Source organism: Lissotriton vulgaris, unplaced genomic scaffold, assembly GCF_964263255.1.
Source record: "Lissotriton vulgaris unplaced genomic scaffold, aLisVul1.2 SCAFFOLD_2334, whole genome shotgun sequence".
Taxonomy (NCBI): domain Eukaryota; kingdom Metazoa; phylum Chordata; class Amphibia; order Caudata; family Salamandridae; genus Lissotriton; species Lissotriton vulgaris.
In genome coordinates this window covers 58,546-82,389 of record NW_028252487.1, presented here as the reverse complement: position 1 = coordinate 82,389, position 23,844 = coordinate 58,546, and the positions used below count along the sequence as shown (strand labels likewise).

Sequence of the window (23,844 nt, the reverse complement as noted above, 5' to 3'; positions counted from 1 at the left end):
AAATTGCGTGCAAGACTATGGGCCTTATTTACAAGAAAGTTACACAGAGCGGCACCGCAAGCCATTTGGCTGTGCTGTGCTTTGTCACTTTCATTGACAAGGGATGCTTCATATTTACAACAACATGACATATCCCTGAGCTCTCCACAGCGCAGGCGCTCAGTTGACTGCCACGCGCCAAGGCAGGCAACTTTGCTCCATGGTGCAAGGGAGTCTGTGTTTTAGGGGAGATTGTTTTTGTGCGGGAAAGGACACCACAAGGGTTCTTTTCCTTTATCTATGTGTGCCTCAGAATGCAGTACGCAGAGAAAGAGGAAAAAAAATAGTAGAAATAAAAGTATTTTTCCTCGTTGAGCCGCCTTACACCTCCCCTAGGGAGGTGTGGCCTAGGATTCTAATGCACTGCCAGGTTTACAAAACGTAAACCTGGGAATGCGGCAGGATCCCCAGGTGTTGCATGGAACACCCTCAGAAACTCCCATGGTATGCCCCTTTAACGCAAAGCGCTGCATGAAAAGGGGCCTAACTTACAGGGCCATGAAAAACCATGCAGGGTGATTTTACTTGGCCTTGTAAATATGGAGCAACACACTGCGCTGCAGGTACATCAACAAAAGTGATGCCCCGACCTGAAGCAGTAACTTTGCTAATTCTCATTTTTATTTTTTTAAAGTGCGTGCAAATGAATAATGAAAGTTGTAAAGGTAATTTATGCACATTTCTGGCATCAGCAGTTATTGTAAAGTAAATGTTTACTTACTGTAGGAAGCAACCATCCACACTGGTTGTTGTTTAACCCAATTTGTTAACATTTCTGGCATTTATCAGTATTATTGCAAAGTTAAAATCTACTTACTGTAAGAAGCAGCCATCCACACTCGTCGTTGTTGAACCCAATGATGTAGGGCACTGGCTGGTAATCTTTCTTCGGAAGAAATATGCCATCGACAACAGCAGGTACGTACAGATATGGCTAGATGATAAACATAGTCACTCATTTATTAATTGTGGTGGAGAAATATACTGCTGTATTAGTGTCTTTTTAAAACAATTTAATTGTTAAAGTTGAATATTTAAAGAAAATAAAAACACCCTGTAATTTCTCATTGCTTTGGTACAAATTACCTCAAATGAAATGATACCACATGCAGTTTCACCTAGAAGATATCGACCTGAAATGAGGAATGTTGGCTCTACACCAAGAGGATATTTAACAAATAGGAGCTCACATGGGGTGGGCAGTACTTCCTGCAATTCATAGTGAGATCTGTGCAAGAAGACCATTGTCTCTATAGTGTGTGTTCACCACGACTGCTGCAATTTCCCAAAAGCTTCGAGTGAGATCTGAGAATTAATGATAAACCCTCCTCAAATTTTTCAGTATATTGTTGGATTAGTTCTTCGGTGCTTTTCATGCCAATGTGTGAAACCGTCATAGGAGTGCGCTTATGTTTCTGAACTGTGTACTGATAAATTCTTTGTGCTTTCTTGGTGTATGCCTCTTTTTGCATAATCAACCCAGTATTTTTGGACTGATGCTGCTAGTTTCTTGACTCTGAGAGTGCACAGAGACCTGCTAACCAGACCCCAGTGCCAGTGTTCTCAACCTTTAACAAAAGTATGTTGAATAGGCTATACCCAATTGGCAAGTACTGACTTATTTATAAGTCCCTACTATTTTGTACTGAAGGTACCTAGGGTATATAAGGAAGAGTGTCCACAAAGAGCTGCAGCACTGGTTGTGCCACCTTGAGTGTGACAAAGGACAAAATGGTTCCCAGCCTGGCACTGCAAATCGGAAAGGTTGCGTGTACACTGCTAGTTCAACTTTGCCATTAAAACGAACAGCAACGCCACCACACCCTTAACCTTATATGGAAGCCTCCCGTACGTAAGACCAATGAAGTCTTATGGAAGGGAGCTGAATATTGTTAGGTAAGACATATATGTTTTATATGTCTTAACAGCAACACTTCAAAATTGCTGTTTTTTTTTTCTGGGGTAAATTGAGTTGCCCCATTGGTTAACATGCCCCATTGGCTAACACATGATTACCAGCTGGCATCCCAGCCTGGATAATTTCTGAAAGGAACTACCTAACTAAGTACTGTAAGTTTTCAAATTAATCACAGCATTAAATCTGACTTGATGGCAAGTCGAGATTTATGTCACTTTTAAATGTAAGCAACTTTTAGAAAGTTGCCACTCAGTGCCCAGCTAGTCCAGTGGCCTCACAAAGGCCTTAGCACGCAGACAACTTTCTGCCTTCCTGGGAAACGTGTGAATGACTCCCAGGCTAAGGAACAAAAGCAGAGTGAGGTGTTACCCCAGCACCCAGGTAGGCCACTCTGGGTTTAGCCCTAAAGGCGAGTTTGAAAGAAAAAGCTGCCTTTGAAGAGCGACCTGTCACAACACTCCCGGGAAGGATGCCTTTTGTTCCTGCAGACAAGTTGGAGAAAAGGGTAGGGGGGAAACCCTGTAAACAAATTGGTTTTCCCATTGGCATGTAGCCCACAGGTAGCAACACCTCCAGGGTAGGCTACCAAGCTCCTGATGGCTGAGGAAGAAACATTTTGAATGTAGATAGAACAGTGCACACTGCGATAGGCAGATGCCACAGTTCACAGTAAACACATCAATAGGCTGGAAGGGACCCAGTAGTCCATTGGCTAATTACTGCGTTACTGCGTGGTGCCCTGAGGCCACTATCCTCGGATCAATTTGACACCCTTGATACTGTGCTTGCCGGATCATGTTTGACTTGAAGAGAGGATCGAAGAAGGACTTCCCTGCTGCCGTTGAAAGTGCATGAAGAGAAGCTGCACAGTTGGTAGGACTGCACCTGCTGCACTTTAGGCTGGTAAAGTTTGGGCTGTGCCTGCTGCTCCTGACCTGGGGAAAAGTTTATTCCCAGCTTCATCTCACATCAGTGACTTCAAGGATCAGATAGCTGATCTCCTGGAACCAGCTCCAGGGACACAAGCGCTGAAAGAGCCCAAATCAACAAGTTGGTAGTAATCACAGATGTTTTGCCACTAGCAGGTACCAGACGCACAAAAGGACAAATCCAAGAAAGCCAAAACTTGCACCTGTGCCTACCGGGCCCAGGAGTGCTATTGGAGCCCAGATTCGTCATACCCAAGGGACACTAGACCCCATCTAAGGATGTCGCTGCAACTGTGGTGCAACTAGACCAGTAGCCCAGCATTGCCTGGCCTGCAACTGCAACATAGAGGTCATTGAGGGAATTTGATTGATGTGGCCAAAGCCGCCCTTCGTCACCCGTGGATAGATGGAGAACAACAAGGACACCGCCAATGACCACACATTAACTGGAGCATTCTTTGGGCATTTGTTTAGCTTGCATCCCCAGCATCAGGACCACTCAGTTATAGTCCATGGCAGTCCTATAGAGATTGGAACTTGCCCTAATGATTCTGTGGTGGCCAGGTAACTGTTCAAAATAACCTCTCTGGCCCCCTAGACCACCATCCTGTCGGATTTGGTCATCCAAGCCGGGCCGAAGTTGCCGAGCTAACTCTTCCAAACTTTTCAAAAGTTTTAAAACTTTTTTTTGAGCAATACTTGTCTGCGGTTGCATTTAAAAATTCAAAAATGTGTATCTGCGGATCCCTTTGGTGGACCTTGCCCAAAAACTTCATTAAAATATTCTCTACATTTATATCATTGTTGTTGTGTCTCTTCCTTGTGGTGTGACTTTCTAATAATTTCATTTTTTGGGGCTGTTAAATGCTTCACACTAAGGGCCTGATTAACACTTTGGCTGTGCGGGAGCGAGCCGCCACACCAGCACCCCGCTACCTCTCCGCTAAAATCGACCACCGCCAGCTGCCATATTATGCAACATTTCGTGCTCTGGCAGTCCTGCAGCAGTGCAGTTTCAAGCACGGGCGTCACTAGGGGAGTGCGGGGGGTGCGGACCGCACCGGGTGACACCCTCACATGGGGGTGACACCATGCTGCTCCCCGGCGCTGCAGACTTACTACAGCAGCTGGCTCCGTCAGATAGTCACAGTTAAATCTGTCTCTCCGATGAGACTCTATGAGATGCTACAATGTTGCAATCTGTCGCTGCGACGGACCCGGCGCACCCCGGGCCCTCGGCGCGGTTGTCAATCACTGAAGACTTCCTGCCCTTAGCTCAACAGAGCAGAGGCGAGGGGGGGGATTATCGGATGTTGGAACCTCGATTCCGGCTGCCTCCAGAACACAGGAAAGAAGTCATTAGAAGTGGCGGGGAACTGGAGAGAGGCAGAGAGTCAAGCTTCTGCTGCCTCGGGGCCTAGGGTGCGTTTAAAAATGTAATTATTACTGCGGCGCCCCACACCTGTCCATGACTGACTCTGAGCATGGGCCGCCCGCGCATCAGGCAGTGTAAACATCCATATTGCAGCAGTGGGAGAGTCTGGAGACCCCCCTGCAGCTCAGTGACGTGATTCCGAGACGAGCGATAGAGAGATAGATAGAAGTAAGTAATGGCCAGGCAGCTGCCTGTGCACGTGCAATGCTGCCACTGACGTACGTTGTATGTGTGAAGTTGTGGTCTTTTTGTCAGACACAGTTGCAAGCAGGGCTGCTCTCATCCTTCTGCCTGGCTTATCTGCAAGATAGGAATGATCTGAGAAGAATGCTTTTTAATGAGACAATAATCTGCAGGCCGCAGTGGAGGGCTGCTCTCTGTCTCGTGACACGGACCTTAGGTTTTTCACTGGGCTCGGCTCCGACCTCCACCTCTGAAAGCAGCACTTAAAGTTTATTAGTATTTTAAGTACTTATTGGCCAGGCAGCCTGCTGTCACTCAGACTTGAAGTGTGTGTGTCTGTTGTAACTTGTCACACACACAGCGCTGAGCCGAGCGCACGCACTGCAAGATCTGTTCCTTTAATTTCAGACACAATTGCAGGCAGGGCTGCTCTAAAGCCTTTCAGTCGTATTCTGTCTGCAGAGCAGAGGGTCGATTTTCGGACATTTACACCCGAGCCACGGCACAGGCAGCCAGGGCCTCTAGGAACTGCTGGAGCTAAGTAAGTACACAGGCAGCGAGGGCTTCCAGGCAGGTGCACTGTTGGGACCGTGTTCGGGTGCAAGAATGATAGCAAATACACATTTTTCATTTGTTTAAGCGTTCATTGGCAATACATTACTATTTTAAAATAACTCCAACATTGTTATTCCAGATCTGTAGTGCTACTTTTTAAATAAAAGGGTTGTTTTATTTGATTATTGTATTTAACATTGCTTCTCTTCTTACATTCTAGTTAGTAGTCCCCATAAATGACTTAGCAACACGTTTGCATACTTGTACCTGTGCATGCAGTGTACTCAGAAGTTCCATGTCAGTGAAGGGAGATTATTCTAAGTATATGCTATTTTAATAGCACAAACCAAGACAAGTGGAGTGATGCACAGGGTCAAAGGCACAAGTACAGTCAGCGAGTGATGGGAGAGGTACCTGGGTTCTGTGAGGACTGAGGAGACATGTAATATTACTACATTGTGCTGTCATGCTCTTCTACAACTCTTTCCTCAGTTTGAGCAGTGCTGAGGTAGTCCTGATGGTTACAGGAATGTTTGTCCAGATCATTCATGCATAGATGGAGAAAGTCAATTGCCTGTTTATAATTTTTTTTAGTTTTTGGTCACCAGTCTGGTCCACACCCTTTAAGCTTAACTACGTGTGGCTGAACACATGATCCTAAAGACCATCATCCCATTGCTCAAATAGGTGTACTTTCTCATATTTATATGTTTCCCTCATTTTCATTGCTTGATTTTGCGCCCAAGGAATTGTTACTCAGTCAGTGAAATGTCACTCATATTTACACTGAAAAAATGAAAATGTCACACAGCAATCTGAAACCTTAGCAGCTATGACCATTATGCGTGACAATGCATTTCAGTGCAATGATGCGGATCACCGCACTGAAATGCGTTAGAGTCACACCCGATGCATGATACTTGGCAGGACTGGGTGGGAGCAACCATCACTGACCCCATCTTGTGACGAGTTGTGAGAGAGGGTGGGGTTAGAGGATGGAGGCGGCAAACTCAACCCAGGAATCGGGACCCTGGCTCTGTTTATTTTCAACAGATGCGTGTGAATTCATTGCTTGTTATCAGAACGATCTCTCTGAATGCAGAGCGACTTCTGCAGCACCGATGAGCCTTTCTAGTAAGTGAGCTTCCTTTCCAAATGAGCTTGATCGATATTTTGCAGTAAGTCACAGGATGCTGCTGTGGCACAAATGTACCGGCGGCAACTCCTTGCACTTACACTGAGTGTGCTGGTGCCCACATGTGCGCATTTAATTACGTGTTACCAAACAGATTTCACAATCACAACAGCCACAATGTCTGTTTTCCATCTCTGACTCCATGGTGCTTCTGTACGATAACATTTATTCTAGACTTCCCGATGGCCGCAGATAATGATGCCACTCTAAAACCATTACATATTTTCAGAACATTTGTTTTCTACACAGCAGGCATTAAAATTGTATCCGCATTGGCTGTGGTTGCACTGGTGAATACTATGCACGTACTAACTATACCGGGTTCATTTCCTCTCTATTCCAGACCCATCATATTCAGAAAAGCAAAAGCAAGTAGAGAGATTTTGTCCTCGAAAGAGACCAGTGCTTGACAATTTGATCTTTCACTTAACGTGCACACCCTCGAAGGCCATATTTAGGTTCATTCGCCTGCTCACTTTTTCCCCACTGACTGCGTGCCTACTTTCCATTTTTGCACCCATATCTTTCCTATACGATCACATTAATGACAGTATTCAGCCTCTCTCTGACTGTCACACCCCTTCCTTACTTACTGCATCCCACTATTCGCCCAAGAATCTCATCCATAGACCCATGGCCCACACATCCATTCATTCACCCATGAGCACATTTGCCCAATCAACCATCCATCCTTTTCAAACATATTTATTCACTTCCACACCCATCCTTCCACATCACCAATTATCCATACATACATACCTGCATGCATGCATGCATCCACCCATCCACAACTGGGAAAGTACTGATTTCTGAACAATGAATGTATAAAACATTAAGGTATTCCATGTCAGTGATATGGTTTTTGTTTATGTTTCACATGTTTTAATTAATCTTGCATTCCTTAAGAGTGCCCACTATTTCCAGGATGCTGTATTTTGTTGTGTAGCATATTTCTTGTACAGTGCATACTTTGAACTGAGCCTCGTTCAGTCATATTTAACGGGCCACCATTGAGAACTTTAGAGCAAAGGCTGAAGGCTGTGTCAGTTTCTCACAGTGCCTGTCAGTGGGTCTATAAGGTGTTCAGAAAACTTGGCCATCCAACCCCTGGCCTCTCTGCTGAACAATCAAAGCAAAGGTCACTTATTTAAGTTGCAATTGTGATTCTGTGCAACTGTGTGTGACGGAGGTACACAGTTGCCAAAATATTGAGAAGGCAATTGTAAACGAAAATATAGTGCTTACCGGTGAGTCAGTGTGTTGTGTTTTGGGGGGTTGTAAAGTTAAGTTCTCTGATTATACTGAACAAGCGGCTACCAACGTCATTATCATATGAAATCTCTACTATTGATGTCATAAAACTTTCGCATTTGCTTTATCAACCTTCCTGCTTCCTCAAATTTGCTTGAAAATGCTCCACTTATCCACTCTTTTTCAAAAATTTCTTTGGGGAGATCCCACCCAACCCCCTGTAGGTTGTTCAGGCTTGCTCGCTACACTCACTCGCCTCAGTGCGGTACCACGATAACTTACCGGCCCACCAATTTCAAACCTCACCAGCCGCCACTGCTCGCCTCTGCTATGTGTCTATTTAAACTTATCCTCAGCGGCGCGCACACGAATTCGAAGCGTATTTCATGTGTTTATTTCAACCACTTTGAGAAAAGCCATGAACTGTGAGGGAGAAACCATGGGGGGGTGGAGAAGGCGACGAGGAAAGGGTTAAAAGAGGAGCAGGCGGAGGAGGGGGTGCAGGCGGAGGGGGAGGGATGGTGCAGGCTGAGGGGGAGATGGTTCAGGCTGAGGGTGAGATGGTGCAGGCGGAGGGGAGATGGTGCAGGCGGAGGGGAGATGGTGCAGGCAGCGGGAGAGATGGTGCAGGCAGAGGAGAGATGGTGCAGGCAGAGGGGAGATGGTGCAGGCGGAGGGAGATGGTGCAGGCAAAGAGAGAGATGGTGCAAGCGGAGGGGAGATGGTACAGGCAGAGGGTGAAAGGATGCAGGCGGAGGGGAGATGGTGCAGGCAGAGGGAGAGATGGTGCAGGCGGAGGGGAGATGGTGCAGGCAGAGGGAGAGGTGGTGCAGGCAGAGGGAGAGATGGTGCAGGCAGAGGGGAGATGGTGCAGGCGGAGGGGAGATGGTGCAGGCAGAGGGGAGATGGTGCAGGCAGAGGGGGAGATGGTGCAGGCATAGGGGGAGATGGTGCAGGCAGAGGGTGAAAGGATGCAGGCGGAGGGGAGATGGTGTGGATAGAGGGAGGGATGGTGCAGGCAGAGGGGACATGGTGCAGGCAGAGAGTGAGTTGGTCCAACCGGTAAATTGAGAGGGGGTGACACCATGAGTTACCCACACCGGGTGACACCAACCCTAGTGACGCCACTGGTTTCAAGGCTTATATGTGAGCCTTTGAACTGCAGCGCTGAAGAAGCGCCAAAGCAAATTCCTGCATGGCATGGTCTGTGCCGTCCATGCCAAGCAGGGACTGAGTCCATGCACGCAGGAGGGCACACCGTGTGCCCCCCTGCATGCACCCCCATGCACAGAGGCACCAGGGGGCCCTGTAGGCCCCCCCTGTTTCCTGACTACCACACTTTCCTGGCGGGATCAGCACCATGAACAGTGTGGAGGTCAGGAAAGTTGTAAAATGCTTGTCAGTGCCGCATCAGCATTGCCAGCATATTGCTGCCCCAGACCACAACTCCACTGCAGAGGGATGACGGACCCCCAGCGGCTGCTGGGGTCCTATGGCAGTCCGACCACAGTAGTCATAATGAGGAAGTCAGACCACTGGTGCAGCTGTCCCCGACCGCCACTGCACCTCCACCGCAGGTTTGCTATTTTTAGGCCCTAAGTTCCTTTGTCAAGCTGTACTGCTCGAAGCCACACCTCCCAAGGGTTGAGCTTAAGGTTTACAAATGAGCCTGACTGGACCTAAGATTTTGAGAGTACACTGGATGTTAAGGCTCCACAGTCATATCATATAATACATCCACATTCTCACACTTGGTTAGTGTACTTTAGAACACTGGGTACCTCTGTCCAACATCCTAAATATCACCTTCCAGGATGGCAGAAATCATGCCCCTTTCCTAAAAAGAGAACTGGGCAGCATGCGGACATTTGGATTATGAAACCTTCCTGTCTCCCATTTATGCAGCCTGGTTACTTTTTTAATAAATACCCTTGACTCCATTTGCACTATTACTACAGGAATCCCTGCTCCACATAAAGAATTGCCAAAGTTCATATCAAGAATATTTGTGCAAAAACACTCTGTTTGATCTCTGCCAGGCTGATTCATCAATGTTTCAGGAAACGCAATGCAGCAAGACATCTGGCTGCGCTGCTATGCGTAGAAGGAAAAGGGCCGGAATGCACCATATTTTACATTAAATCTAATGTTCCTGTTCTCTCCTTTCACTGGTGCACAATGTGCTGCCTTGCATCAATGCAGGCACCATTGTGCGAGTGTGCAAGAGTGCATGTGTTATGGGCAAAATTATTTTTGTGCCGCAAGAGATACCTTCCTGCACAAAAAAAATCCTCAGAGCATTTTCCTCTTTCAAAATGTACTGCAAAATGTTTGCAGCACACTTAGAAAGAGGAAACAATGTGGAGAAATAAAGATATTTCTCCTTGTTGCGACTCTGGTGGGAAGGCATACAATTCTGATGCATTCCCAGCTCTATCAGTGGTGGTATATCTGGGAATGGTCATAATACATAGGTGGACGTGTGAGAACACCCACACTGCACGCGAGAACGCCCCGCCATGCAGAGAAAAACAAAGCAGCGAATTGCACTGCCTTGCACTACAACAGATCAACAAGCCACACAGGCTGGTCATGAGTGGATTGGTGAATCTAAATCTAGGTTTTGCATCACCTGTGTCACCTTGCGTGGCTCAGCTGAGACACTAAACATTGATTATTTTGGCCCTAAGTAGCTAAGAGATATAAGTAAAATTGGAAAATCTTCAGCTGCCATTAAGGACTCTCCTTGTTGAATCTGAAACTGGGTGTTCTCTTAGGCACTGTACTGGTAGACACTGTGGGCCACATTTATAAAGCCTTGAAGTTGTCTTTGCATCACATGAGGTGATGCAAAACCAGCGCAAAGTGTTCAGTAATATCTACAAAGCCACACAAGTGGCGATCTGCGTGGGTTTGTAAAAGAAATGTAATGCTGCTTGCACAGTCTAAAGCAGAGGTCTTCAAACTTTTGAAGGTTGAGCCCCCCCCAGCTGAATTATTTTAAATGTCGGGCCCCCCCCACCACCTGACAGAAATTTCTGGAATTTGGTACACTACATAATCGACCGCCACCCGCATATCCCGGGCCATATCCGGCAAATAATGTTTAAAACAATGAGTGTTTACTCCTTCTCCATGACTTCCCTCACTACCACTCACCAATAATGCACCTCATCTCTCTATAGCACTTTTCTGGCAAACATATAATTGTTTTTATAGTGCTACTCATAGTTTCATAATACTCAGGGGCATATGTACAAGCCCCTATAGACACCACACCGTCACTTTTATGACGTTGTGGTGGCGATAGGGGCATTGCCGTATTTATAAGGCAGAGTTAAGCCACTTAACTTGGCTTAACGCTGCTATGCTTGGCGTGAATGGTGGGCAGTGGGTGTTGCGGTAGGCATTCCACTGCAACAGGCACTGATTTTGATGTTGCGCCCTATTTACAAGGGCATATTTTACGGAACAGAGGACCCTAGTAATTAGAGATCAACCGAATGATAGACATATACTGGATAGTATATATGACTTCTGTCCAGCCGGACAGAGTTTTTATTTTCAAATATAAGGTTAAATGTGTCAGTTTTAACATTTATACAAAAGTGGGCACAACCTGTGACCCACGAAGGACAAGACAAGACATATGACAAAACAATTACGTAAAAGCGCACAAAGGCGGTCTGTACTAATAATCCATTTTACAGACTGGAATTAAACCATAGCAACCCATTGTTTAACGCAATATGTGAATTGAAATAAAACATATGGTGCAATAAGGTCGACGACGTTTGATGCAGTTACCAAATGCATGCATCATCATCAGGACAAAAGCTAGTGTGTCAAGTTTGTCTTGAGAGGTTTTTTACAAGCTCAATACCCCTTAACTATGCATGGTAGCATTCCTGGGGGTGAACGGCCTTTCATACGTGGTAAAGAGCTATGAGAGCTTATGTTATTTATCACAATGTCCATGCGTGTGAGGGAACAATCACAACGCCTTAGCCGGTAGGAGTTAAGATAATGGAGCCATGCTCGCGTTCTCGGCGGTTCAAGATTCCATAATTGGGTTATCTGGGGGAGCAGAGGTTATCACAATGTCCCTGCGTGTGAGGGAATATTCACAACGCCTTCGCCGTTGGGAGTTCAAGTAATGGAGCCGTGCTCGCGTTCTCAGCGGTTCAAAGATCCATAATTGGGTTATATTTCGGGCAATGCCTGATAGCCGGACAGATGGGTTCTGGCGGGGATCGCTTCCTCGGGAATACCACGTATGAAAGGCCGTTCACCCCCAGGAATGCTACCATGCATAGTTAAGGGGTATTGAGCTTGTAAAAAACCTCTCAAGACAAACTTGACACACTAGCTTTTGTCCTGATGATGATGCATGCATTTGGTAACTGCATCGAAACGTCGTCAACCTTATTGCACCATATGTTTTATTTCAATTCACATATTGCGTTAAAACAATGGGTTGCTATGGTTTAATTCCAGTCTGTAAAATGGATTATTAGTACAGACCGCCTTTGTGCGCTTTTACGTAATTGTTTTGTCATATGTCTTGTCTTGTCCTTCGTGGGTCACAGGTTGTGCCCACTTTTGTATAAATGTTAAAACTGACACATTTAACCTTATATTTGAAAATAAAAACTCTGTCCGGCTGGACAGAAGTCATATATACTATCCAGTATATGTCTATCATTCGGTTGATCTCTAATTACTAGGGTCCTCTGTTCCGTAAAATATACTACTGCCCAAGGACCCTAGTGGCATTCCTTTTGGGTTTCCCTTGTCCTCTGAAAATCTATTTACAAGGGCAGCATAAAAGTGAGGCAGCGTTAAAATTAAGAACAGGGAAAACCTGGTCTTAAGCTGGCGAAACTAGGAGAAATGCATTATTTCTCCTCATTTTTGCTTCATCCATGTGTGCTGCCTTGTGCAGCACACATGGAAAAAGCAAAATGCCTTGTATTTGTAATCTTTAAAAAAACAATTTTTTGATTTCTGTGTGTGCTGCATTAAGCAGCACACATGGAAGTGAGACAAATGGCATTTAAAGATTGTTTATGTACAGGAAGGTTCCCCTCCTTATGTATAGGAAGGTCCCCCTCCTGTACATAAACAATCTTTTTCCTGCACCTAGACACCCTTGCACTATGGTGCAATGGTGCCTGCGTTGCCAGAGCAGGGGAAACGCAAGGCTGCACCATAGTGTTGTAAATATGGTGCAGCCTTCCTTTTCTGAAGTGGCGGAGAGAGGCCTTAACCCATGACTGCTAACGCCTCACTCCACAACTTCCTTGAACATATGCCCCTCAGTTCTTTGATCTGCATTGTACACCTTCTTTGTAGCAGGCACATTAACCCTCTGTGCTGTGAGGGTGGCAGGAGTGCTCATGTGAGTGCACAGTGAGGTATGCAACAGTGTGAGAGTAGGGTAAGTGGACTGACTGCAGGGTGGGTGAGGTGACCATATGAATTTGGGTGTGCATGTTAGTGCAGAGTGGGACTAATGAATGCATGGTTAGTGATGGGCTTGTTTAAGTGAGATTGCAGATTGAGCAGTGAGGGGGACAGTTGAGTGAAGTGTCACATGAGTGCAGGGTGGGTAGTGTGCTTGTGCGGCTGCAGGTTGAGGTACAGGGAAAACCGTGCAAGTGCATTGTGAGAGGAGAGTGATCACTGAGTGCAGGATGTGAGTGCATGGGGTCAGTATGAGGGTATTGTGATCTCTGTGAGTGCAGGGTGAGCATGAATGTGAAGGGTGAGAATTTGGAGCAAGCTGTCTGAATACAGGGTGCATTCCCAGGCACTTGCAGTAACGCAGCATGCTATTGACGGCCGCGCAGGGTTTCAGATATGTTAAACTATTGCTATTGCAATTATGGCATTAACCAGGGATCGAGGGTGGAGGAAATAAATACTGGGCTGATCTTGCAACAAACTTCTAGTTTTATGATTAGGGTTGCCAGCTCATTATTTTGATGTCCCAGGTGGTACAAAAATAAGCAGTCACCTAAAGCTCTATTTTCAACACTTTTTTGTGCATACTCTGAACAGCAAATATAAATAGAAAGCACTTTAAATTGTGTTTTAGTGCTGCCTGAATGATATAACTTATAATAAAAGGGAATAAAGACAGAAAAGTCACATCATGAATGAATACATACTTCTTTATAACTCATATTTAGTGTCAAGAGAAGCATTTTGCAGGCTGTTTAAACACCTGGCTGGGATTTGTCTTTTGGCAACTTAAAACCCTTTTCAGCCCTGTGATCATTGCACTCCTGCCAGTGTAATTTAAAAAGCAACATTGTCGCCTTTATTGGGAAGAGCCTGGATGGGGTTAAATTCTGAGAGCTGAAATGCTTCAGCTGCAGTGGAAGGCAGGAAGCCTTCTCTGCTAAAACTGAAAGCAAGTAACACACATTCATTTCATCTGCAGTGTGAGGCAAGGAGTCTACTCTGCTTTGAAATAATTGCTTTCAGTTTTAGCAAAGGCGGCTCCTTGCCTCCCACTGCAGCTAAAGCATTTCAGCTGTAAGAATTAACAAGGATAGCCCCTTCTCCCCCCAACCCCGTGTGTGGCAGCCTGGCTGAGACAGCTTCCCGGTGCACCGAGTACTTCACAGGTCTTTAAAATACATTTTTCTTGTTATTGAGGCTTTAATGATTTTCACCCCTTCTTAGGGCCCCTGCAGCTCCACTCTGCCAGTCGTTTGAAGAACAGAGGACAAAGGTGAGATTTTAGGGAGGAGTGCGCGCCCCCCCTGAGACGGTGTCAAGCCCCCCCAGGGGGGCGCGCCCCACAGATTGAAGAACTCTGGTCTAAAATTATATTTCAACTTTGGAACGTTGGGTGGAGCAGGGGTGTTCCCATGCATCCACCCATGCATTTTTGCGCATTACTAGATTAACCAAAGGTGGGAAACTGGGAATGCAGCAAAATCCTACACCTCCCACAGTGAGAAGTAACAAATATCTTAATTTTTCCTCATAATTTCGTCTTTCCATGTGAGCTGCATTCTGCAGAACACATGGAAAGAGAAAAATTACGCTTTGGGGGTATTCCTTCCGGCACAAAAACAATCCTGCCTATAACAAAGGAACCCTTGCACTATGGTGCAAGAGTGCTTATGTTAGCACTATGCTGCAACACAGTGTGCCAGACCAAGGAAAGAGCAGAAATGCTTTATATCATTGAAACTTTGCTTGCTGTCCTGCATTGCATGAAAGATTAGTAAATAGACCCCTATGCATGCAGCTCAGTGCTTGCGTTTCTTTCAGAGTAGTTCCACATATTTTTCTGAACAAAGCTTTGCTTTTCCTTTGCTTACTGTCCTGCATTTCATGAAAGATTAGGAAATAGGCCCCTGTGTATGCAACTCAGTGCTTCCGTCTCTTTCAGAGTAGTCTCAAATATTTCTCCAGAAAAAGCCTTGCTTTTCCTATATGGGATGGTTAATCAATTCCTGTTCTGTAACTTATTTGCACATATGCAAGTGTAACTGTACTTTGTTAGACACAGAATATGGATTTGCATTGATAAACGGATGTATTAACATTTAAGCGTTGTTGTTTAAACAGCATCACATTAATTTATGTGTAAGCAAATCTTTCTTGAGAATCCTGTTGAAGGTATTCTAGGGTGAGGAGACCGGGATAAGCTGGTAAAACACTCATATACATGCAAGCATGCAGGTATTCACAATTCGTTTGCAGGTAGTTTACCACACTAAAAGAGTTTGGAGAATTACTCCTTATAAGACCAGGAGTAAATCCATTTTATTGTAGGACAGGGAAATGACCGCCACCAAACCTGTTTGATCATGAATGTGGAAAAGAAAATTAATTCTGAATGGATTTTTGCCACTGTAAGGGCACATTTTTTTAATTTCTTTGTGAATCGGGGCGTAAGTGCGTAAAAACTGTTCATATATGTGTATTAAGCTGTCGGTCAAAGTGTTGGGCTCTTCTTACATTTTGGTTATCCAGTACCACAGGGTTTAGGATTCCAGTTTTTGAGCGGTTCACATGTAAGTCGTCTATGGCTGTACAGGATGTAGGCTGAAGGTCTTGTAAAGCACCTCCAGGGACATTGTCGACTAAGTCCGGAACTGCTGGGAACTCAACCCATACTCTTACAAATGGAAGGGTCACAGGGAACACTGATGCTCCTCTGCCAGGTAGAATGCAGCTAGATCAGAACCAAAAGATCTCTCAGTAAAAATTTAAGACATATCCCAGTTACAACAGTTCTCTTCTCCTCAAATAACTTGAATTTGATCAAAAATATGCAAACTGTCTAAACCAAAGGTTGCTTGAAAACAGTTAGAGTTACTAAGTTTACTCATCACACATCTCTACACATCACTCTTGTATTGTAGGATTAATTTGTAAAACTGCAATGTCTTGCTCATACCATTTCTGAGGTAACTTTCAGGATCTCCTCTTCAGTTTTCTTTCTCATGCAGGTAATCGTTGCCATAGAATTTCCTGTTTCACAGTTGGATAGGTTAGCAATCATCTACAATCATAAAAAGAGGAAAAAATGTTATGGCTCTCCTGGTTAAAACATGAGATTCTTACTTCCTCACTATAGGTGGAGGGGCAAAGTCTGATTCAAAAAACGTTATTGCATGGCATTGGGTTAATTTTTGACCTGACTTCAGGTTTCCCCTATTGTGATTGAGATGAACCTGCAGCAACTGTCTTTTCAGCTGGTTTTACCAAACAGTGTTCTTAGTGCTCAATTTGTAAAAGAATAAGTGCTGGAACCCGATATTTTGCCACGAAGTCCACGGCCAACACTAACGACGTACGGGCCTAATACCAACGGTAAGTTTTGATTCCACCTAATGCTTATTAACTTCATCACCAGTACTCCCTGCCTCTTTAGCTCTCTATCGCAGATTCTTTTTTATCTGTGTTCTCCCTTTGTCACTGTTTTCCTGTCTTTCTCTTACTCCTTCTTTGTTTTTCTCTCTCTTGCTCTGGTTCCAAGTCCTTTCAAAAAAACGAAATGCTCAAAAGTGAGTGTCGGTGGGTCCCACCTGCTACCACCAGCTCAAACTAAGCACATTGGGTACTGCTTCCCATACTTTAATGGCTATGCAAGTTCCTCAAGATGTGCTCCCCATTTGAAATCTTGCTTTGGTATTTTATTTTTGAAAATAAAATAAAAAATATCAGAAGTTTGACGTACAGATGCCTCATGTTGATGGAGTCACCAGTCAAACTTTCAATGAATTTATAGGAACTGATGTGACGGCAGTTCCTGTAAATGCAAGAGATGTCTACTGGGCCGTCGGGACAGTTCTAAATTTGGTCAGCGGAGTAGCCTTGCCATGCTGGGAGTAAAGTACACCACCATCCGACAAAGTCAAAATCTTGCCCTTTGTTTTTTACAGCTCAAAATCCATAAGCAACTTTTGCCTTTTTCTGTTTCTGAGCTGTGCTATCTGAAAATATCACCAAAACACATTTCATACTATATGTGTATTCTGCACCCCTCCCTGCATTGTCATTTTAACTTTAATTATATTAATGCTTTCCACACAAGCCATTCACGCAACACAAAAGTTAAACCACCCATTTTGGAAAGCTGAAAAAAAGGAAACCTTTTGTATCTATTTTTGTGTTCATTTTTGCATTCGTTTTGTATTTATTTTTGTAGACGGTTTGAGAGAAGTTGCTCTCATTTATGGCCAGTCTTTCTATGGGTAGTCACCATGGGCATGGAAGATTACTCAATAATAATGATTTCTCTTGCACACCTTGGTTAGGAATGTAACACAGGTCTCTGCTGCCCCATCAGTGCAGGGTGGGCCCTCCCTTTGGGAGGCCCCAGCCCTTCATACACCAAATTGGGAAAAACACAGAAGAAACAGGATAATTCCCTAAGGAGAGTTAATGAAAATATTTAAGTTCTGAAGGCGCAGAAAAAAAGGAACAGGCATCAGCATGCAGACGGGGGCTTTTTATGGCTCCATTGATGTCATACAGTGCCGCCGGCAGAGCCATGTATCGACGTGGGAGAGCTATCGAGAACGTTTCCATGGAAAGCAGGCACATATGGATATTCAAAAGGTGAGGAATTCGAAAGGTGTGGAGTCTGCAGGTAGCTGTATCCATCAGCATTTTATTTTACAAAAGCTGCACCACCATGGATTCTTCTGGATCCCTAGTTTTCATGAATGACCTGCTTAAGTAGGGCTCTGTACTTGCAGGCCGATCCACTGTCTCACTACTAAAGCTATCTGCCATTGAAAGTGAGATAACATTTTGTTGTTTTATGTATATTTTTGATGTTTTTGTGGTACAATATGCAGGGATTTAAGTAAGCCATAATGCCTGGACCCTCACATTGCCTCTAGCTATGAGAAATGGCAAGGGTATCCTTGGTGTGTAGTTTCAGACCCAAATACTTCTGCTTTTTCTCATGAAACGGAGATGAAATTGGGATTTATAGTTTTGTCATGTAGTATCTCCTCTTCAGCAGTCTTCCTCTTGTTGCGATTCCTGAGCACTAGGGAGAGGTACAATTGAAAAGGGGAGAAACTCCTCTTTTAAAGGTAGTTATCCCATTTTAACCAACACTCTAGGTATGTCTCCGCAGGCCCCAATTTGGGATCCCCCCGGCACCCCTGTACGCCTACGAGATCAACTTAGTCAGCCTTTCGAAGATGGGAGATATAAGGTGCTGGAGCGATCTGCAAGAGGAATCTAATTTAATAAATTGGGAAGCGCTCAGCAGGTTAACTGGAGGAACATTGAAGAGGTTTAAGTTTTATCAGATATCCTCTTGGTGGGCGACACAGAGCTGGCATAATGAGAAGGAAAACTGGAAATTGTATCAAGTCACCAGGACAGACAGATGGATAAAGGAAGTTGTGTTCTGGTACTGGGTTTTACTGGAAGCTGAGAATGATGGGGAAACCGAGGTTATAATGCTTTGGGGCAAAGAGTATGGAGAAATTGATACTGATATATATAAAATATGGTCTGACTCTTTTGTTATGTTGCAGGCTATAGTAAAACCAGCTGCACTCATAAGGAACCACTTGTGCACCGCCTACAGCGTTTACTGGTATCCACAAAAGTTATTCAAGGTGACACAAAACACGTATAGTGTCCTAGGTGCAAGTATCCTGCAGCACATGATATACATATGTTCATGGAGGGTTCAAAAATTAAATCTTATTGGACGGAGGTATGTACATTTTTGGAAACTGTGCTGGAGAAATCAATAGAAGTAAGTACCAGCTTGAATTTCTTCGGTCTATTGAATGACTATCACGTGAATCCACCTGGAGCCAACTTCGTGTTTTATGTGGTAATTTTACCAAGGAGAGAAATTTGTAGGCGGTGTAAATCAGAAGCCCCGACCTTTGTTGAATGTTTAAAGAATATCATCTATACGAGCGAACCAGATATAGTAATACTGACACAGCACGCATGATGCCGAGGGCAGGGCGCCGGTTTTGGCGATCATCTTGGGTCGGGTTGGGCTGGTTACGTGATTGACAGCGCTATAAAAGGCGCCTGTGTTAGTGAGCAGGCAATACTGACACAGCACGCATCTTTCCCCCTCCTGAGGCGGAAGCCGGGAGGTCTCTTATCTTTCCTCTGATTTTAAAAGCCGATTTTACTTGTTTGGCACTTCGCTCACACCTGAGCTTAATAGGTGTGCTGAGACCCCCTGCGCTTAACAGCGCCTTAGATTCCTTCTCACCCCCTCCCTGTAGCTCCGGACCTGCTCTCGGCTGAGTGTTGACGCAGAGGGCAGGGTGCCGGTTTTGGCGGCCATCTTGGGTCGGGTTGGGCTGGTGACGCGATTGACAGCGCTATAAAAACAGACAGCGATGGCTCCGCGCAGCGGACGCGAACAGCGGACGCGCCGGACCTGCGCCGGAGTCGTGCCAGAGTCCTGCCCGTCTGAGCCCGTCCGCGCACGATCGAGCCCAGGGCTCAGGAACTCTGGCACATGCATCTCCTATACTGCAAATGATCTCCTAGCACTGAACTCTGACAGGTATAGTCTGACTCCCATCACATGCGCCGCTCTCAAGGAAAATAATATCCTTTGTCTCCCCAGCCTTAAGAATTCTAGCCTTTCACTCCCTCTAAAGCTAGCCACCCTCAATACTAGGTCACTACAGAAACACCACCTGGAAATTTTCACCCTTTTACAGGACAAGACTATCGACATACTGACACTTACCGAAACTTGGTTGAGTGATACCTCCTCCCCGGACATCATAGCCGCCCTCCTTAGCGGGTATGATATGATCTGGCATAACCGACCAGATGGGGCCCGAGGCGGCAGCGTAGCAACGATCTGTAAAAAACAGCTTACGGTGACCAAAATCCTAACTGAGACTACAAATGCCGTTGATCTATTGGGGATAAAAATAACCATGAACAATTCCTGTCTTATCATCTTAACAGTCTATTGCCCACCCCAAAGTATTTCAATGTTTAGCGATCTCTTTTTCCCTATAATATCCGATCTATGCACACCCTACAAAAATATTTTGGTGATGGGTGATTTTAATGTTCACTGGGATAAAATGGATAAAGATTTAACAGCTCAGAAACTGCAGATTAATGACCGCTCTTGGACTGGCACAAATAGTGGAAGCCCCAACCCACATAAAAGGTCACATTCTCGACCTCATTTGGTCCTCTATGCCAAAGGTGGTTCTCACAAATATCACACCTTGCATCTGGTCGGGCCACCACCTAATTCTGTGTGATATACCACAAAACAATCCCCAGGCTAAACTTCCATTAAAAACTAAAAAAGTGCGCCAATGGAAAAAAGTTGACCCAGAAACCCTGACCAAAGTCCTGTCCAAATGTAAACAGAAATCCATAATCCCATCAGATGGCATTGACCTAGATCTAAACTATGACACTATAGTAACCACCCTCAGGCAATCAATTGACGAGATAGCCCCTGAAAAAACACAAAAAATAAAGGGTGCAGAAAAAGGAGCTCCCTGGTTCACCCAAAGCCTACGAGATCAAAAAAGAAAGCTCCGTCATCTTGAAAGATGCTGGAGGAAATCTAAAAAGGATACTGATAGGGAACTATACAGAACATCTTTTCAACTGTATAAAAAGCTTATCGTATCAGCTAAGAAGGACTTTTATGAAACACGTATAAACAATGCCATAAACATCCAGAAAGAAACCTTCCAAATACTGAAAGAACTAAGCAAAAAGAAGGAAAAGGTAGATACATTGATTGACTGTGACACTTTTCAAGGATACTTTCTTGAAAAAGTAGCGACTATCTTGTCTGATATCAAGAAAAACAACTCAACTATACACACCATGCCATTGTCCCCTCAAAACCCCTCAACCCCTATCATTACTAGATTTCCCGAAATTGACTCCACTACCCTCAGACAACTAGTAGCATCTACCAAGTCAGGTTCCCCCGCCGACCCCTGCCCTCCCGATATCTTTCGGTTAGCAATTCCGATTCTAGAAAACCAGATCCTAGACCTCCCAAATAATTCATTAGCTACTGGATCATTACCAACCACTTTTAAAGAGGCACGCGTCAGACCCCTGATAAAAAAACCTGGGGCAGATCCAACTAGCCTGAAGAACTACAGGCCAATCTCCCAGTTGCCATTTCTATCAAAAGTTCTAGAACAGCATGTGTTAAAATCATTATCACCCCTTCTGGAATCTCACCATCTTCTCCAGGAGCGGCAATCTGGTTTTCGTGCCCACCATAGCACGGAACTAGTAATGCTGTCAGTACTAGATGAGCTCAGATGCATGGCTGACAGTAAAAAGCCAAGCGCCCTGATATTACTAGACCTTTCAGCGGCGTTTGATACTGTCAGCCATGCACTGCTCCTGGACAGACTAGCCAGGTCCGGGATAAAAGAACAAGCTCTCCAATGGCTAACGGCTTTTCTACTAGGGAGGACGCAGAGGATCCAGTTAGCAGATCAGGTATCCGACGTGGGGGCCTTGGTATGTGGAGTCCCGCAAGGGTCCGCACTCTCACCACTTTTATTTAATCTATACCTACAGCCACTGATAGATTCCTTGGCAAACATGGGCTGTAAAGTTTTTAACTACGCCGATGATACTCAGCTGCTGCTGAGTATCTTCAACACAACATCGGCTCAGTCCATGGCCCAAAATATACTACGGTTCACAGTAAAGTGGATGTCGTCTAACCTATTAAAAATCAATCCAGACAAAACGGAAGTCCTTGTAGTCTCAACCTCTACTTCCCCCTGGAACGATTTGTTCTGGCCACAAGAACTCGGACCTACCCCAAAACCGTGCCCTAGTGTAAAGAGCCTCGGTATGAAAATCGATCAGGAACTCTCGATGACCAACCAAGTGTCCTCTGTGGTTGGCTCCTGTACCAACCTGATCAGGCAGCTACGTAAACTTGTCCCTCTACTCTCAACGAACATGCTTCGAACCATTGTTTCAGCCACAATAGTGTCCAGAATCGACTACGGAAACGCGCTATACCTAGGTCTTCCAAAAAATTCCATCAATCGTCTTCAGGTCATCTTGAACGACGCAGCCCGTCTAATCTTCGGATTACCCAGGCGGACCCACGCCTCCCCCTGCTTTATGGGCTACATTGGCTCCCTATGAAGCAGAGAGTCGAATTTAAGAGCATGTGCATCTGCCATAAAGCAATTCATGGACAGGCGCCAGCCTATATAAAAGATAGGCTTGAAGTGTATGAACCCAAGCGCGCCATGCGATCCTCTAACTCCTTCCTGCTATCCTGCCCACGCTTTAAACTGGCAACTAAAGGGGGCAGATCCTTTTCAGTCCAAGCTCCCACCATTTGGAACAAGCTGCCGGAGGTGCTTCGTAGAGAACCCAATCTTCTCCGCTTTAGGAAATCCCTGAAGACCTTACTTTTCAAGGACGCGTTTACATCCCCGTAAGATAGGTCGGTACTTCCACACTCCTTCACCTTGTTTCCTGTTGCTGTACTTGGTCAGAAGCGCTTTGAGACCTGTCGGTGAGTTGGCGCGATATAAAACCCAGATACAAATACAAATACAAATGGCTTGTGACCAAAGAAGTAAAGTTGAGATCTGGGCTGCTTTGTCGAACTGGAGGGAGAAGGAAAGTGGGTCCTATGATTAAGCCAATTTACTGTTGGTCCTGGCCTCCTTAGTAACATACCTGGGCCCCAAGAAAGGTGAACAGGAGTTGGAAAAGGTAACAGTATTATCTTAGAGGGAAAGCTTCTTTTCTCTGTCTGCCTCCTTCAGGGCTGGTATACGTTGGTATGGAGAGATAGGAGGAATCCCAATAAGAGTTTTGGCAGTTTGAGGACAAAAGAAAAAGGTATGTCTCCCCAGTCATCACACCGGGTGAAAGGAGAAGCTGAAAGGCTCCTTATACTTTCACTTTCAGTGTCATCATGCCATGCTTGCCGATTACCATTCACAAAAAAAGTTATTCTCTAGCAGTCTGACACAGGGGGCCTGTAAACAGTTAAGTGACTAAGTGTGATGGTAAAAGCGTGGACCTAGGACCGAAAAAACTTCAGCTGCTAGTCAATACAGCCTTGTTCCAGTTAGAGGTTTTGGTGCCAAAACTAAGGGCTTCAGCAAGAGCTCAGCAACAATGTATCTGACTTTGAGGGACCCTTGCTGGCTCAGCTTTGGAGCTTATCCCGCTGGAAAACTTTGAGCTGTAAATATCTCTGTGTGATGAGTTTGACCAGGGTGAGCTGCTTGGTGTATCCAAACTCCATGTCCTCTCTGCCTGCCTAGCCCTCAGTCAACCACGAACTGATACTTTACTTTGGTGTGTTATTTTTGCAGGGCACTTTTTGCCTCAAAACATTAAACATTCATATCTCTGTTTTCCCTTATCTGATCTTGGTTCATATGTTTTTTCCATTATATTTTTCCTATTTTTCCTATCTTGTTCTCTTGACTTTAAAACTTATGGTAGTGTTCGAGCTTAACATGCATTTTTGTGGGTAATTGCATGCTGCTTGTGTCACAGCTAAGAGGGTCTGAGCAGAGTTTCATTGACAGCTGTGCTAAGACCTAACTAGGCTGTGATTATTAGGTTGGCAAAGACTCCCTGGCGCCTTCCCAAATTAAAGACATACTTGCCGACAAAAAATTCTGTGCAATCACTACTGGGCTTTTTTGTCTGCAAATCTTGGTACAAATCTTGCACATAACTCTGCTAAGTCCAAAAATGACATAAAGTGAACATTGCTTGCTAACTAGGTTAGTAGTTGGTTCTGTTTTAGGTGGCTCTAACAGGAGAACTGGGCTGGTGCCCTTACACATATTTGTTTACAAATAAA

At 44.9% G+C, this 23,844-nt stretch overlaps 1 protein-coding gene across 1 annotated transcript in view; it reads right to left on the bottom strand.

Annotated features, from left to right (window-relative positions):
• Positions 1–23,844, bottom strand: part of LOC147662143 (fatty acyl-CoA hydrolase precursor, medium chain-like) — a 269,558-nt gene that overhangs the window by 215,088 nt on the left and 30,626 nt on the right. Inside the window, exons 4-5 of the mRNA XM_086951080.1 lie at positions 15,931–16,035; positions 857–973 (exon numbers count right to left, since the gene is read on the bottom strand). Of these exons, the coding sequence (XP_086807206.1) occupies positions 857–973; positions 15,931–16,035 (222 nt within the window). The remainder of the gene's footprint in view (positions 1–856; positions 974–15,930; positions 16,036–23,844) is intronic.